We start from the raw sequence: 16,551 nt of genomic DNA on the forward strand, positions 1-16,551 counted from the left end.
CTTCCCCACACAATTGTTCAAACACAAAATAGACAGATGCAGCATTCAAAATAACCCTCTTAGCATGCCATGTCTAATAAACATGTATATACAAAAACTAGAATAAAATAATGTGAAACTGAGTTATCAGCTGGCATCAATACTCTAAGTTGTTGGGTTACATCATAAAATGGGATGTTTCACATCTCAGGCACAGACGACTTGGAGGTTGCTCTCAAAGGGCAGACTTTTTGTAGAGGAAGTCTGGCTTGCTTGGTGACCTCCTTCCTCTGCTGATTGAATCTTCCCTTTCCAAATCTGTATTTCGCTGAGCTCCATGGCCCAAGGACTCGCTGTCTGCCAGTCTTCTACCAGATCTCTCTTCTGGAACTTCAGAGCTACATGCAGAATGTGAAGGTCTGTTAGGAGTCAGCCCAAAAGTCAAGTCAGTTTCCACTGCTGTTCGCCCCCTGATGTGGGCTGGACCGTTGCCGGCATTTTCTGGGGCTGCCAAAGGAAAGTCCGACCTCTGGGGAGGCTGCTCAACAACATCGAGGTGTACCGGCTCGTTCTTTTGTCTGTGCAGATGCCCATCAGGGGAAAGTGGATATTCTCTCCTAGCTTCTTCCTGCTTTTTAGGAGAGGTCTGGCCAGGTAGGTAGGCTGACTTTAAGCCACTTGGTGATGCCTTATTGTGGCTATACAAATCGGGACCAAAATATCCACCTTGCGAAGGGGAAGGGGTGCGTCTGCCAGGAGCCGGAGTAGACGGTCTACAAGCAGCATTCGAGAAGTCATAGAAATCTGGATATTCCTGCTGATTTTCTCGAGTGTCTGTTTTTTGCTCTAGTGTGTGTTTCTTTCGAGATGTGTGTGTATGCCTCTGTGGAATACACGATAGATGCTGGGGAGGCCCTGGTCCTACTTCAGAAACTGACTGGCTTAATTCTGTGTCTACAGCAAGTTCGGGAAGCCTCCTGTCCTTGAGTGACAGTGTGGACACTCCCATGGCGATATCTGGCATTAGATCATTTAGCACAGGTTGTGTACACTGCAAACAGAAACAAAACAGGGGGAGGGTTAAAAGAAAAAGGCCCGAGACTCCCTCTTTTTCAAATGATGTTCACTGATTTTTGTTTCCTCATTAGAAAAATGAAACATGCTTTTTTATTTTGGATTTTTTTTTTTTTTGGCTGTGCCATGCAGCTTGTGGGATCTTAGTTCCCTGACCAGGGATCGAACCCAGGCCCCCGGCAGTGGAAGCATGGAGTCCTAAGCTGGACTCCATGGACTGTCAGGGAATTCCCCTGCTTATTTTTAAAATGATAAAAATATAGAAAACTATAAGGCAACAACCCCACAAAAACCCTTGAGATAACCATTGTTATTAGCATTTTGAAGCAGTTCTCTCACCTTTTATATTTTGCACACATATTTTCATAAAATTTAGTGCATATATAACACTGCCACTAATACTATTTAAATTACTGCATACTATTCTCCACTGTATTGACGAGGCATGACTTCTTAACCATTCTTCCACTGTTGGACCTTAAGGTTGTTTCCAATTTTTCATTATTATAAACAGGACTGTAATGAACATACAGATAAAACACCTTTGATGGGAGTTTTATTTAAAATATAAAGTAGGACTTCCCTGGTGGCGCAGCAGCTAAGAATCTGCCTGCCAATACAGGGGACATGGGTTCGATCCCTGTTCCAGGAAGATCCCACATGCTGCGGAGCAACTAAGCCCGCACACCACAACTACTGAGCCTGCGCTCTAGAACCCGCGAGCCACAACTACTGAAGCCCACGCACCTAGAGCCTGTGCTCCGCAACAAGAGAAGCCACTGCGATGAGAAGCCTGTGCACCGCAACGAAAAGTAGCCCCTGCTTGCCGCCACTAGAGAAAAGCCCACGTGCAGCAACGAAGACCCAACACAGCCAAGAATAAATAAATAAATTTATAAAAAATAAATAAATAAATATACAGTAGTAGAACTTTTGTAACTGTAGAACTGAGGGCCAGGCCAATAAGATGGGAATTTGGTTTATTCAACACTATCAACCTTTGCTGTTTCTTCTTTTTGGAGGGGTTCGGGGGGACAGCAGGGAAAGCAGATAGAAGGGTATAAGGTGAGGAAGGACCATAATTTGACCCAAGGCGTACACTAGTCCACAGCTTCCCAAAGGCCATCTTTCAGTGAAGATTCCCTTAACTAATATATGTATCCTTTGTTCTTCTCTATATTGAACGCTATTAACAGTATGTGACTAAGCAGGCAGACTTAAAAATCACCACTGTTTTTTTCCCACATGTATTATATAAAACAGAAATTCAACCTCTAACGCAGTGCAAGATCAAGCAAAGAATTCTTGCTTCATTTACTACCTACTAGCGCTAGCGAAATGAGTGCTCTGATGGAATAGCTTGCTAGAGGCAGAGACATGCATGCGGGTCAGTTTTCTGCCCGTTTTATGAATGAGGAAATGAGGAGTCTCCTGCCACGTTGTTCCCGATGGTATACTCAGCTACAAGTAGCTTCCCCTTCCTGCCCCACCAAAGCCTTTGGCAGAATAGTAGACTCTACAGAAGAGAGGTCAGGGCCAGACTCTAGACACGTGCTTGAACAGCACACTACGAAACCGGTAACGTCATCTGCATTGTCCAGTAACCCCACCCTTCTGGATACCTGCACGCGAACATAAGGGAAGGCCCTGGCCTACTCCCGCCGCAAACACCTCATCTCTCTTCTCCGTCCTTTTTCATCCCCCTACACTCTCTTTTTCTCTCCCTTTTCCATACTCCCTTAAGTCTATGCGTTCAGCTTGTCAGTAACACTTCTGGACACCGCTGAGTCCCAGTAGGGCTCCTGGGGCCAAGGAAATTGCTTCTAACATTCCAGAAGCTTGTAATTTTAGGTAAGTTACTGAGGTACAAACTTACCACTTGTCTCTCAGATGCTACTGCTGCTGAGGCGGCGGCGGCTACCGTCTGTCTCCCCAGCCCTGTGGTGCCGGCACAGTCAGGTCCTGCTGCTTGAACACCTGGCAAACAGACTGGAGGGGGCACTGCTTTAGGAGCTGCTCTGGAGTGAAACAGCGAATGATTACAGGGATAAGAGAACGAACGTGAAGGGTGTTGGCTGGGAGGTCTTTGTCTCCAGCCCGCTTTGAGGTGGTGATGGACTGGGGTGGCTGGGGGGTGGTACGGCGGCGGTGGAGGTGGCAAGGGTGGATGGAAGGCCACAAAAGAGTCTGGATCTGTAAACACGGTTTCTGCAGCGGGGGTACTGCTAACTCGACATCTCCCAGACTGCCTCATTGTCAAGAGTGGACTTTCATCTCCAAAACGTTCATCAGGAAAGAACTTGTGAGGATTCTAAGAAAGAATGGGGGGGGAAAACGTAGGATATTTGTTAGCAGATTTCCTAGACAGAAATTTACAGGCTGACAAAGTTAAGCGAGTACCTAGGAAAACCACATTCAGCAACAGTAAAAGGCACAACAGACTTTTCTAGGCCAGAAGCCCAAGGAAAAATTACCTCAAAAACAGTATAAAAGGGTAGAGTGCAGCAGCTATCAAGGAGAGCAGCTTAACTGAATACTCCAGAAAGCAGGTCAGTAATCTCTTGCAAGATTATGTGATAATCAAAAATAGGAAATAAAACCTAATGCAAATATGTCTTTGCTAAGAAAATAAAATTAACATTAAAAACAAAAGGAGGGGGCTTCCCTGGTGGCGCAGTGGTTGAGAGTCTGCCTGCCGATGCAGGGGACACGGCTTTGTGCCCCGGTCCGGGAGGATCCCACATGCCGCAGAGCGGCTGGGCCCGTGAGCCATGGCCGCTGAACCTGTGAGTCCGGAGCCTGTGCTCCGCAACGGGAGAGGCCACAGCAGTGAGAGGCCCGTGTACCGCAATAAATAAATAAATAAAAACAAAAGGAGGAACTAACACACCATTGTAAAGCAGTTATACTCCAATAAAGATGTTAAAAAAATAAAAGAGATTAAAAAATTTTTAAAAAAGGAGGAAAAGGCATATAAGTGAGGATTCTAGAACTTTCTGACAAAATATCTGTACACTTTCGGTCTGAAATAAAAACTACAAAATACTATTCCTTACCTATTATGTAGAAATAAGTTTGATTAATATTTTGATAAACACTATATGGAAATTCTTAAATTGTAAAACTTACACAATTTAAGAGATCAAATTAAGATACAATTTAGAATGGCAAAGAGAATAGAAATGAACAGAAAACAAGCCTGTTTTAGAGATGGAAACCACAGGGAAAATTGAAAATCAAGAACCTAAAAATGGCCTGCTCCTTGCCTAAGGCCACCATACCATGTTCCCCTTTGAAAACTCAGGCTAAAGTGGTTTGCAGTCAGTGGCAAGAAAACAATTCAATCACTTGACCAGATGAAATTAAATTTTATTTTAGGCTCTACTTTAGTTGCTGTGAAGACTACTTTACACATTTTATACAAAAATGCTACTGTTTTTTGTACCAAATAATTACTAGAAATGGGTTTCTTCGTGCTAGTTTAAAAAAAAAAGCACTCATTCCTTGATTCTCATGCTTATAGGGTTTGAACCATCATGCAAAAAAAAATTTTTATAATAAAGGGGAGGAGAGAGGGAAAAAGAAGGGCACATGGAAGGTCTGTTAAGTATGTAGTAGGCTAAAACCTGATATCTCGTGACCAAACTAGGGACAGAAAGCAGCGGAAGGTCAGAATTTTCTATTTTCTCTTCCACTTCTGTTGGGCGTACACACCATGAACTTTTAGTAGTTAGCATGTATGTGCTTAATATATACAAGAGGCATAGTTGCTTTACATACAGTAGCTCTTATCTTCACAACAATTCATTTTACAGGTAAGGAAACTGATGCGCAGAGTGGTTATGTAACTTGCTCCAAGTTAACTAACTGGTAAGCAGCAGAGCCAGGATATAAAGCCAGTTCTCACTCCAGAGCCTGTGCCCTGTCCACTCTGCCACACTGCCTCTCACTGGGGGCTTTCAGGTAACCCAAGACACCAGGGACAGTCAAAGAGCATGTACAAAGAAAAAGACATGTTACGAGGGCTCCTTGGGATATCTAAAATACTGCCTGAGTGACAGTCAAGGTTCCCTATATTTTTATTTTTTTTCAAGTATAAAAAATTGAATATTTATTTAGAAGTAGAAATCACAAATTGCAAATTTTGAAATATGACATATAACACAACATCACAAAATCCAAAAGAATACCATAATATTTTCTTTTTTTTTTTTTTTTTGCAGTACGCAGGCCTCTCACTGTTGTGGCCTCTCCTGTTGCGGAGCACAGGCTCCGGACGCACAGGTTCAGCGGCCATGGCTCATGGGCCCAGCCGCTCCGTGGCACATGGGATCTTCCCGGACCAGGGCACGAACCCGCGTCCCCTGCATCGGCAGGCGGACTCTCAACCACTGCGTCACCAGGGAAGCCCTATTTTCATTATTAATAATAACAGACAATCTAACACAAGGCTCCCTATTTTAAATGGTTTAGTGCCGTTTCCCACCTGCAAGAGCTCTGCAGCAGCATCTGCAAGCCCGAACTCTCTCAATACTCGAATCTGAATTTCATAGCTCACTGTGGCACCTTCCCCACAGTTAAGCGCGTAGGCTCTCTGCACCTGCTCAGTGTGTCGTAGCTCCTGCAGACGTCTGACCATGTCTTTCATAATGAGGAGACGAGGAACTGGAAGAAGAGAAATAGTTTGTAGGCACAATACCTGAGCTACACAAAAGACCACCTGTTGAATGCAAGAAAAAAAGCATGTGTTTTGCATCAGAATCTTCTCACAAATTTTTGATAGTATTTTAATTTTCTGGAAAGATAGTAATTTATATACTTCTAATTATTTTTTAAGGTTTTAAAATTTCACTGTGTCCAAAAGGCTCTTGGTAATACCAAACAGCCCCTGAACTGCATTTTTAGTTCACAGCCCAAATAAAATTTTACTTGAATATATTCTCTTCTGAATCTCAGGATATTTCAAAAGTCTTTTAAATATATTCATTCTTTTATTCAAATAATTTTTTGAGTCCTGACTATCCAAAATATGATCAGATTATTCATTTAAATATAATGCCTGAAACAAGGTTACTTGCCTTACCTGGGATTTCATTTGCTACAACCGAAGGAGGGCTTGACTGGTTACTGCTGATCTGCTGGTGGCTGATCATGTGACAGCACTGTGGCACGGCGTTATTGACCATGTAAAGTGTGTCTGGCACATTGGACATTCTAACCATTCTCAAACGCACAAGATCTGTTTGTTCCACCATCATCTCATCTAGCACTGACTGAAAACAATTCAGTATTAACAGAATTAGTCAACCTTACACCTCTGCTAAATCACATTTAGAGAAAGATTACTGCCATCATCATATAAAAAGGGAATTAATTTATTGTTTCCAGTGCATGAAGCTTAAAATCAGTGGTGAAAGGAAAAAGTACCCTAATCTCTTTAATTTTTTCCTACCTCTTTAATTTTTAAAGGATCTTTTTGGAGCATCTTTGAAAAGAAAGAATCATTTGCTGAAAAATCTGCTTTTTTTTTTAAATTTACTTTTATTTATTTTTTTCTACATTGGGTCTTCGTTGCTATGCATGGGCTTTCTCTAGTTGCGGCGAGCGGGGGCTACTCTTTGTTGTGGTGCACGGGCTTCTCATTGCAGTGGCTTCTCTTGTTGTGGAGCACGGGCTCTAGGTGCACAGGCTCCGAGCAGTTGACACTTTAAATAGTTGTAAAACAGAGGAAAAAAGCAGAATGGTTGGGTCTGGTCTTTCTGAAGTAAGTTCGAGGATTAAAGTCACTCAAGCAGCTGAGGCCTCTTGGAAGGTTGAGTCTGGTGATAAAAGGCCCGTAATAAACTAGATCTACCCTCCCTTCTGCTCTTTGGGAGATTGGGACTGGCATATACACACTACTATATATAAAATAGACAACTAATAAGAACCTACTGTATAGTACCGGGAACTCTATTCAATACTCTGCAGTGACATATGGGAAAAGAACCTAAACAAGAGTGGATAGGGACTTCTCTAGCAGTCCAGTGGTTAAGACTTTGTGCTTCCAATGCAGGGGGTACAGGTTCGATTCTTGGTCGGGGAACTAAGGTCCTGTGTGCCGTGTGGTGCAGCCAAAAAATAAAAATAATAAATAAATAAATAAAAAGAGTGGACATACGTATAACTGATTCACTTTGCTGTACAGCAGGAACTACCACAGCATTGTAAATCAACTATACTCCAATACAAATCAGTTAAAAATAAAATTGGTAAACTAGAAAAAAAAAGTGTCAACTACTCAATAAGGGATAGATTATCATCCTATTCAATAAAATAAACCTCACAAATCCTTTCATAGACATATCTTTTTTTTAATTTATTTTATTTTATTTTATTTTTTTCTCATAATCTTTCCTTTATTCTGATATCTGTGTGTTTATAATCATTGATTTTCCACTCATCTCTTCATCTATTTATGTATTCATTCATTCAATCAATCAATATGATCTAGCGGGCACAAGGGCAAATGAGGTCTAAAAGAAAAGAGACACCCTGATCTTCACAAGGCATAAGAATGAAAAATTATTCCTTCTTAATCCATAGCTCTTGGTTTCATTTAGTTTCTCAATATTTCAGCACTTCTCATAGGCAGGGATACTGAATAATACTGGTATTCTAACTGGGAAGAAATTATTCCCAGTTAGATTATAATAGTATTTTTTTAAAATATTTTTATTTATTTATTTTTGGCTGTGTTGTGTCTTCATTGTGGCACGCAGCCTTCTCTAGTTGTGGTGTGCAGGCTCCAGGGCACACAGGCTCAGTAGTTGTGGCACGTAGGCTCTCTAGTTGTGGCACGTGGGCTCTCTAGTTGTGGCGTGCAGGTTTAGTTGCCCTGCAGCACATGGGATCTTAGCTCTCCGACCAGGGATCGAACCCACGTCCCCTGCAGCGGAAGTCAGATCCTTAACCACTGGACCACCAGGGGAGTCCCCCCTATAATAGTATTTTTTTTTGGCTGTGTTGGGTCTTTGTTGCTGCGTGGGGGCATTCTCTAGTTGCAGTGAGCGGGGGCTACTCTTCGTTGTGGTGCACAGGCTTATCATTGCAGTGGCTTCTCTTGTTGTGGAGCACAGGCTCTAGGCACGCAGGCTTCAGTAGTTGTGGCACATGGGCTTAGTAGTTGTGGCTCGCGGGCTCCAGAGCGCAGGCCCAGCAGCCATGGCACACAGGCCCAGTAGCTCTGCGGCATGTGGGATCTTCCCAGACCAGGGCTCAAACCCATGTCTCCTTCATTGGCAGGCGGATTCTTAACCACTGCGCCACCAGGGAAGTCCCTTCAGCAAGTTTAGGACTTTCTTGCCAAGATCCAGCTCAAAGTTGGCATAATTAGAACCGCACATGTCATAGATAAACACCAGTCCATTCCTCTGAGTTTCAAAGCTATCCACAGTTCTGTCTAGCAAGTAAAACGGAGCCTGAAGTACCACATGTTGGACTGACTTGTGGGGATGATGTAATCTGGCAGTGAAGAGGGCAATGGAGGCTCCTGTTGGGTCCCGAACATTTAAGATGGTGAATTTTCCACTAAGGATCTCAGAACGGAGAGGTTCCTCATGAGGTTTCAGCTTCACAATGCCCTCCTTCCTTCGTGTTTCTCTGTAGGAGTGAAACAACTCTATGGCATGGAGCACATCAAACTTCCGGGCCATGAGGAACTTGACGGCCACATTCCAAGAGAGGGGGGAAACGTTGTACTGAACTGTCCACTTGTTAATCTCTTCAAGAAACTGCTTGGTGGCCTGCTCCTCCTCCGGGGTCAGCTCCGGCGCCATGTCGGGCTGGGGCGCGGTCGTGGGCTCCATCCCGCCACCGCCGTCGCCGTCGCCGCTCCCGCCCGGCGGACAGAAGTCGCCCGGGAGCGCGGGGAGCCTGGTGCGGTGGGCCTCCGCTTCCGCGTGCCCGCGCCTCAGCAGCCCGGGGTCGGCTCGCGCATAGCTAGGCCGGCGGGGCCCGGCGCCCGCAGCGGCCGCAAACGCCGCTTCTGTTTCCTTCTTTCATAGACATATCTTAAACTAGGGACTCCAACAATAAAAATGAGAAAAATTTTAAGATAACTATGTTTCTATACCCAAACACATTGTTTTGCCTGTTAATTCATTTCATTAAGCTTACTCGTGATTTCTGACTTTCAAAGACTGCCAGTTCCTCAAAAGGTCACCCCAAAGATCTTACGGCTGAACATTTCTAATAAAGATTGCAGTATTTCATTTTCCATTACCATGTTTACGTGGTGAGTTCTTTATGTTATAATAATATACATAATGCCAACTTTTTACTTAATAGGCCTAAAATTTTGTCTTAGTTTGTATACTTATTCCAAAACTAAACACAATTTCCAGCAGCCACTACAAAAATATGTTACAAGAAGTCATGGCATTTCTTTAGTTTACAAAAGGAAGAAAATATGTACGCAATCTTCTTTCATTTTTCCCACTCTGAAGATCACAAAATACTGACGACCATTTCATTAAAATGAAAAATTTTTTCCAAGCTAACAGTTTGAAAGAAAAACTGAGATGAGAAAAATGTAAAATGCAATTTAATATGACCTAAGTTATAAAAATAAAAACATGCTTGATAACTCAACATTTGGAAAACTACTCTGGTGAGTAGTCAAACTAGAATTTACTTTCACTTTCCCTATTATTGGACATTTAGGCTATTTCCAAATAGTTAAGTAATATCACAATAAATGTCTTTGTGTTTATAGTTTGTAACAAAGTAGTCTAACATCTTAAAATGGTTTTTATTACCTTTGCTTCTTCTACATAGGGAGAGAACAGTCGAGGACGAACATATATTCCAGCATTTTTTTGCCGTAACCAGGCATTTGACTTTCCACCTTCTGTTGTAGGAAGCATATCTGATGGAGGAGTACTAATCAAGCCTCTTTTCATCTTGAAAAAAAAAATTTTTTTTAACAGAAACAGAGATTTGTGGAGCACCACAATATTACAAAGATAAAAATAATTATACCCATAAATCAAAATGTTTGAACTTTAGCATTTAAATACAAATTTAGGAATATATGTGAAATTTAAAAATACTTCAAATGTTCAATAATATTTAAAGGATTCAGCAAGCCATAAAACGGTACTACAATTCTCCATTTTTCTCTACATAGAGGAATGATGTTTTAAAAACAAGAGCTATACTAATTAAAAATATAATGAGTCAGACTAACTTTCAGAACTCTTAATGAGAACCAATTTGTTTTTTTCCTTACTCATCTGGGAACTGATTCCTCCCGACCTTACCCTCCTCAAGACAAAACAAGCACATTCCTGGGCCTGTATCTACAGTACAAAGATGGACAGTCTGCATGGTGATTAGGGGCAGGGGCTCTAAGGGAAGGAGAACTTGGCTCAAACCCTAACTCTCCATTTAACAGCCACGTGACCATGGACATCTTCTTTTACCTGGGCCTCACCTTAAGGGCCCCTAGGTAGCCCTGGAGATGGGACACTGCACAACTAACTAAATGTGGTGGCCCTGTTGTTCCCACATCTACGCTAGGAGACTATAAATCAAGTCCTTATAGCCCATGAGGTGACTGTGAAGAGTAAATGAAGGTAAGGAAGATAAGCAGTGCCTGGCACAGTGCTTAGCATACACTGAAAGAGTGTTATGGTCCACAGCCATTATTAGCGAACTTTTACTGGGGACTTGCTATGTGTTAGGCAGGGGATTAAGAGCAGAGATATATATTTTCTAAGTCTATTAAACAAAAGTTCTAAAATTTTTTTCTAAACCGAATTCAGGGATCAATTTGGTTTGAGTCCCAGGTTTTAAACAAAACCAAACACTGTTTCTTTAATATTATTCTTGTTAAATATAATAAACATCTAATTGCTGCATTAAACTCATGTTGAATTAATAAAATATAGCAATAGACATATTTTGAAAATAGGAAAAAAAACCCACGACTCTAATCTGTTACAACTGTAATAATGTTGATATATTCCCTTCCAGTCTTTTTCAAATGAATTTTTACCTAACTAAATTTTAGAATACATAAAAATACACATTTTTCGTATGCTAACACATATATATGGAATCTAAAAAAAAAAATGGTCATGAAGAACCTAGGGGCAGGACAGGAATAAAGACACAGACCTATTAGAAAATGGACTTGAGGACACGGGAAGGGGGAAGGGTAAGCTGGGACGAAGTGAGAGAGTGGCATGGACATATATACACTACCAAACGTAAAATAGATAGCTAGTGGGAAGCAGCCGCATAGCACAGGGAGATCAGCTCGGTGCTCTGTGACCACCTAGAGGAGTGGGATAGGGAGGGTGGGAGGGAGACGCAAGAGGGAGGGGATATGGGGATACATGTATATGTGTAGCTGATTCACTTTGTTATAAAGCAGAAACTAACACACCATTGTAAAGCAATTATACTCCAATAAAGATGTTAAAAAAAAGTTTAAAAATCCCACATTTTTTTATCCTTCTTTCTAAAATTATATTCCATTATTATGTTGCTATATTAGTCTTTACAAACATTGGTCAGGGCAGGCAGCAAAATATTCTGTCAAGGAGTCATGCTATAATTTATTTTTCCTGTTATTAGATATTTAGGCTATTTCCCGAAATTTAATGATGATGCTACCAATGTACCAGCTATATTTCCCCTATGGAACAGTAATATTATTTCAAAAATCAGTGACCTAATAGGTAAAAAAATGATAACTTACTGTTTTATTTTGCTTTCTTTGGTGTGTGTGTGATGACTAGTGAGACTGAACATTTTTCTAATCAGAGTCCATAAATATTTATTTTCTTTTAGTTTTTCCATATTTCAACTTAATATTTAATTCTTCAATCTAACAAGGATTAATTTTGTGTGCAAGTGAAATGAGGGTTTAACTTTAAGCACATTTCTTCCCTCTCCCACTGATGGGTTAGTATAGTACTGCAGTGATTTGTGATAGCTCGCTTATTATATGTTTAATTCTTATATTAATTAGGATCTTTTTCTGGGCTATTTTGTCTTCTCTTTTATGCTAGCACCACAGATTAACAGAATTTTAAAATATACTTTACATTATGGAAGAGTTATCCGTCCTTAATTATGTTCTTTTTAGAGAACTTAAAAAAATTCTTAGCAGTTTTTTCCCAGATGACTTTTATAATGTTTCTGTGCAGTTGAATAATAAACTATTATGATATTTACAACATCATATTAAAGTTATAAACCAATATGTGAAGAATATTTATTTTTTCCATCCATTAATTACAGCAATTCTTACAGTCTAAAAAATTCACTTAAAAAATTATGAAAGTAACATTATCAGTCAGCTCCATTAATTTTTACCTGAAATACAATTATAAGATTCATTCATCCCTTTTACAATGAACTAATCTCCTTCTCTCTTGCTCTCTGATTTACTGCTATTCTTTTTTTTTTTTTTTTTTTTTTGCGGTACGCGGGCCTCTCACTGTTGTGGCCTCTCCCATTGCGGAGCACAGGCTCCGGATGCGCAGGCTCAGCGGCCATGGCTCACGGGCCCAGCCACTCCGCGGCATGTGGGATCTTCCCGGACCGGGACACAAACCCGTGTCCCCTGCATCGGCAGGCGGACTCTCAACCACTGCGCCACCAGGGAAGCCCCTACTGCTATTCTTAAAGAGTCTCCAAAAGTAATTTCTACCCTTTCCTTTTTGAATAAGGACTACTTGATCTACACTGATAAATGGCTGGATCAACTCCAACTAGAAACTATCCTCTTGCAAAAGTAAGACTGATATATCCACTCAACTCTCACCCACCAAACATTTATTTGTGCCATGTGCCAGACACTGGGGACACGATACAGTACAAAACAGACATCTGTCTCTGTCCTCATGGAATTTAGTTTCATGATACTCCATTAGTAGAAATTATTTACAATGATTAAAAAAAAAAGACACTTTCTTTTCATGAAAGGGATAAATGAAAAAAGACACTTACTGCATCACTTAGGACTTCACTGTTTATAGGTAAAATATGTTCAATTCTCACAAAAGGTAAGAGAGAAGAAAGGATCTCTCTAAGCTCTTCGATGTCCAGGTCTCGTCTTTTTACACCTCTCTTGTTCACACTATGAGCAGTGCCACTCAGTAGGTTTGGCTCTATGACAGAGACAGAAAATGAGAAGTCTCCAACCAAATCCAAATTTTCAGAGAAAGGCTTTCTTTCTTCTCTAGTACACTTTCAGTAACACTCTTTATATTACGTATATCTGCTTTAAAAAGCATTATAAATAAATTATTTCTATGTCTTAAGAAGTTTTCATAATAGAGATACTCTGAGACAAAGAAAAAAGCATGGTGTCAACAGTACAATAACATTCTTTATGATTGTTCTGCATTAAAGAATACAGAATTCTTTTCCATATACTAACTCAAAGGAGAAAAAACAACAATCTATTAAAATCTAGTTTGACCAAGGGTTTTTTCTTAAGGTTTCTCACTTTTGAGACCAGTTTTTTTAAAAAGTACAATAAGGGCAATGCAGGCCAAATGTTATTTCTGATCACTGTAGGTTATCAATATGCTCATTAGGCTACTATGTATGTTTAACAGCAATTTAATGAGATTCTAAAATTATATCACCTGGTATCTTAAAGCAGCAAAACCTAATGTACACTCTATTTGACTTTAAGAATTTTATGAGCCTCCTAAATTTCCGTAATATGGGAATGTTAATGCATAAAAGTGAACCTTTTGACATCTGACGGGTAATACCACTGTCTAGAGCAGAGAATAAAATGTTTTCTTCATTGAGTATTAGTGAAAGGGGAAAATCTGAAGTGTATATATAATATATATGCTTTTGATATTGAGGTGGGAAGGAAAATTTCATATTTGGGGAATTTTTAATCATATCTTTAAACCAGGGGGCTGTATTTTTTTCTTCCTTAAAAAAATGAGATCTTTATCATTCACAGATATAAATGCTGGATTTTTTGCCAACACTACAAGCAAACTGGTATTTCCCTTAAATCACATGATAGATAGATAAAGAGATATTGTTTTTTGAGAGGGTAAGACATTTTTGGAGTCATTCAAAATAAAATTATTGCACGTGTGTGAAAAAGGGTTTTTTTTTCTCTTGTCTTGCTATGCTTTGGCTTCAGTACTTATAAAAGACACTGCTTTTCAAAAGAAATTTTTTCTCAAAGTAGTGGTGTCCTGGTTTCAAATGAAATATTACAAGAAATTCCCAAATATGTAACATGTAAGGGCAGAAACCTTATGTATGAAGGGGACTGAAACAAAGGGCACCCTGGTTGGTGCAGCGTCCTCCTCATCCCTGTGAAAGAGCCTCCCATTCTAACCCAGCCTGAAAACCACTGTTTTTTAAGGGAAATTTTATCAAGAATGTTCATTATCTGCTCAAAATAAATATGACATTTCATCATTACCAGCCTTACATCAACGAACAAGCCTATGATGATTATGTAGCACTATATACAATCAACTCTTATTATCTGGGGTGGTTTTGTTCGCTAAAGCCACCACAGTTAGTGAACACTGAAACACTGCTCCTTAGGGAAACACAGGGTTAGGTCCCTGTGAGCGTCTGGTCACAATAGTTTTGTTAACCAATCAAGACATAACCTTGTTTTATGTGTGTTTCTGTTTAAAGACACCTTATTAGTACATATTGTTGATTAACTATGAACTCACAGCCAACAGCACTGTAACTCATGCCTGAACTATGCTTATCAACACATATATTTTCTCCGTAAGGCACATCACAGCACTCTTGGACTTAGGAACACTAGACAGTACTAAGCATTACACTAGGAGGCCATTTTAGACCGTGGGATCACCAGAAAAACCCATAAAGATGTGAAAAACACGGCACTAAAAAGATTATGAAAAGGACACTGGTTTGAGAGCTGAAATAAGATGGCAGAGTGTCACTCTGTTCTACCTTAAGCTGGAAACGTAGGACTCAAATTTTGTGTCACTCTGCACATCTCTGCAAATGAACATATAAGTGTCTTGAGTACTGATTTGGGGATCACAAATAAATTTTAGCAAGTAGGTGAATTTGAACATATAGAATCTGCAAATAAGGATAGACTGTATAATGGCATTTCAAAAATGTCCCAAATTAATAGTAGTGGTTTTTGTATTTAAAAAATTTCAAACCTGAAATTGCTAAAGGCTTTCAGCAAAAGATAAATTAGGAGAAATAAGAGAGGAAGACTGCTTCTGTTCCCTAGCGCTTGGGTTGTAGTATATTAAAGTGCCACTATAAAAAGATTTGAAGGCAGGTTTAGCTTGATTTTTTAAAATATATTTTAAAATGTGGGCAGAACAAATCTGTAAGTGTACTAAAAACACTGACGTGAACAACTTAAAAAGGTGAACTTTACGGTATGTAAATTATATTTATATAAAGCTGTTGAAAATGACAGGAAGGGGAAACCTGCATTTAATTTTTCTAATATTTTGATTTGGGTTCACTACATAGAGGAACACAATATTCTATGAAAGAAGGATCACAGGTGGGTGGGCTAACCCTAGATATAAATATAAGACTGCTATAGAATCATAAGCTTCCAAAGTTTAGTTAAAATCATAAGCTACATATGATGCTTCTATCTCTTCTGCAGTATCCCCAGCTGGAGGACATTCAAAAGGATCATTTCTCCTTTATCTTCTATAAAAATTTAAAATAAACAACAAATATACTCTCTTTGGGTAGTCATATATATATTTTTTCCCTTGAGGCAAAATTCACGTACATAAAACTCAACACTTTAACCATCTTCAAGTGTACAACTTAGTGGGACTTTTAGTACATTTAGAATGTTGTGCACCTATCACCACTATCTAATTCTAGAACATTTTCATCAATGACATGCTTTTGTAACACTTTAATTAAATGAAAAATTTCACTCTAATACTTTCATTAATCAGTCAACATATATTATTAAACACATAGAAAGATAACATTAAGAGTATCGCTTTAAAGTTGCAAAATTAAATTTTCTGGTATAGTTATTTCTAACAAAGCATACCCTTTCCACTAAAGGATTCTACTGATTGTAAAAATTTCTGTTTTCACCAGGCAACAGTGGCAATTGTCAAAAGACTGATGTGCAGCCCGCACTTCAGTAACTTTCAGGACAAGCTTACAGTTGCAAGCTAGTTTTCTGAGCTTACCTCTGTCTGCTATTCTCTTCATTAACTGATGCTCACCCCATTTAATCAGATATTTAAGGATATCTTGTTCACTTGCCTATAATACAAAATGGTTTACATTTATTTTAGTGCAGTCAGATAGATGGTTAATCTCATGGATGACTCTTCCTAGGTCACAAAGTAAATACAACGTGCAACTTGCCACGCTTCACTCTTTACACTGGCTGTTTCCATTGTCTGAGCTAAACCTGTGGTGTATCAGCAGCAAATACACAAGACCGAGTGACATGTGTTTTGTCCAATA

At 39.7% G+C, this 16,551-nt stretch overlaps 1 protein-coding gene across 2 annotated transcripts in view; it reads right to left on the reverse strand.

Moving 5' to 3' along the window:
* Window positions 1-214: 214 nt before the first annotated feature.
* BTBD7 (BTB domain containing 7) overlaps window positions 215-16,551 on the reverse strand; it is a gene marked incomplete at both ends in the record, with an annotated part of 76,479 nt that continues 60,142 nt past the window's right edge. For both annotated transcript variants that reach the window (XM_079700532.1, XM_079700531.1), the window contains 7 exons: window positions 215-1,030; window positions 2,930-3,364; window positions 5,540-5,718; window positions 6,137-6,326; window positions 9,852-9,995; window positions 13,057-13,217; window positions 16,269-16,344. In XM_079700532.1, the coding sequence (XP_079556658.1) occupies window positions 215-1,030; window positions 2,930-3,364; window positions 5,540-5,718; window positions 6,137-6,326; window positions 9,852-9,995; window positions 13,057-13,217; window positions 16,269-16,344 (2,001 nt within the window). The remainder of the gene's footprint in view (window positions 1,031-2,929; window positions 3,365-5,539; window positions 5,719-6,136; window positions 6,327-9,851; window positions 9,996-13,056; window positions 13,218-16,268; window positions 16,345-16,551) is intronic.

Source organism: Hyperoodon ampullatus (genome assembly GCF_949752795.1).
Source record: "Hyperoodon ampullatus genome assembly, chromosome: 3".
In the NCBI taxonomy this organism is placed as follows: domain Eukaryota; kingdom Metazoa; phylum Chordata; class Mammalia; order Artiodactyla; family Ziphiidae; genus Hyperoodon; species Hyperoodon ampullatus.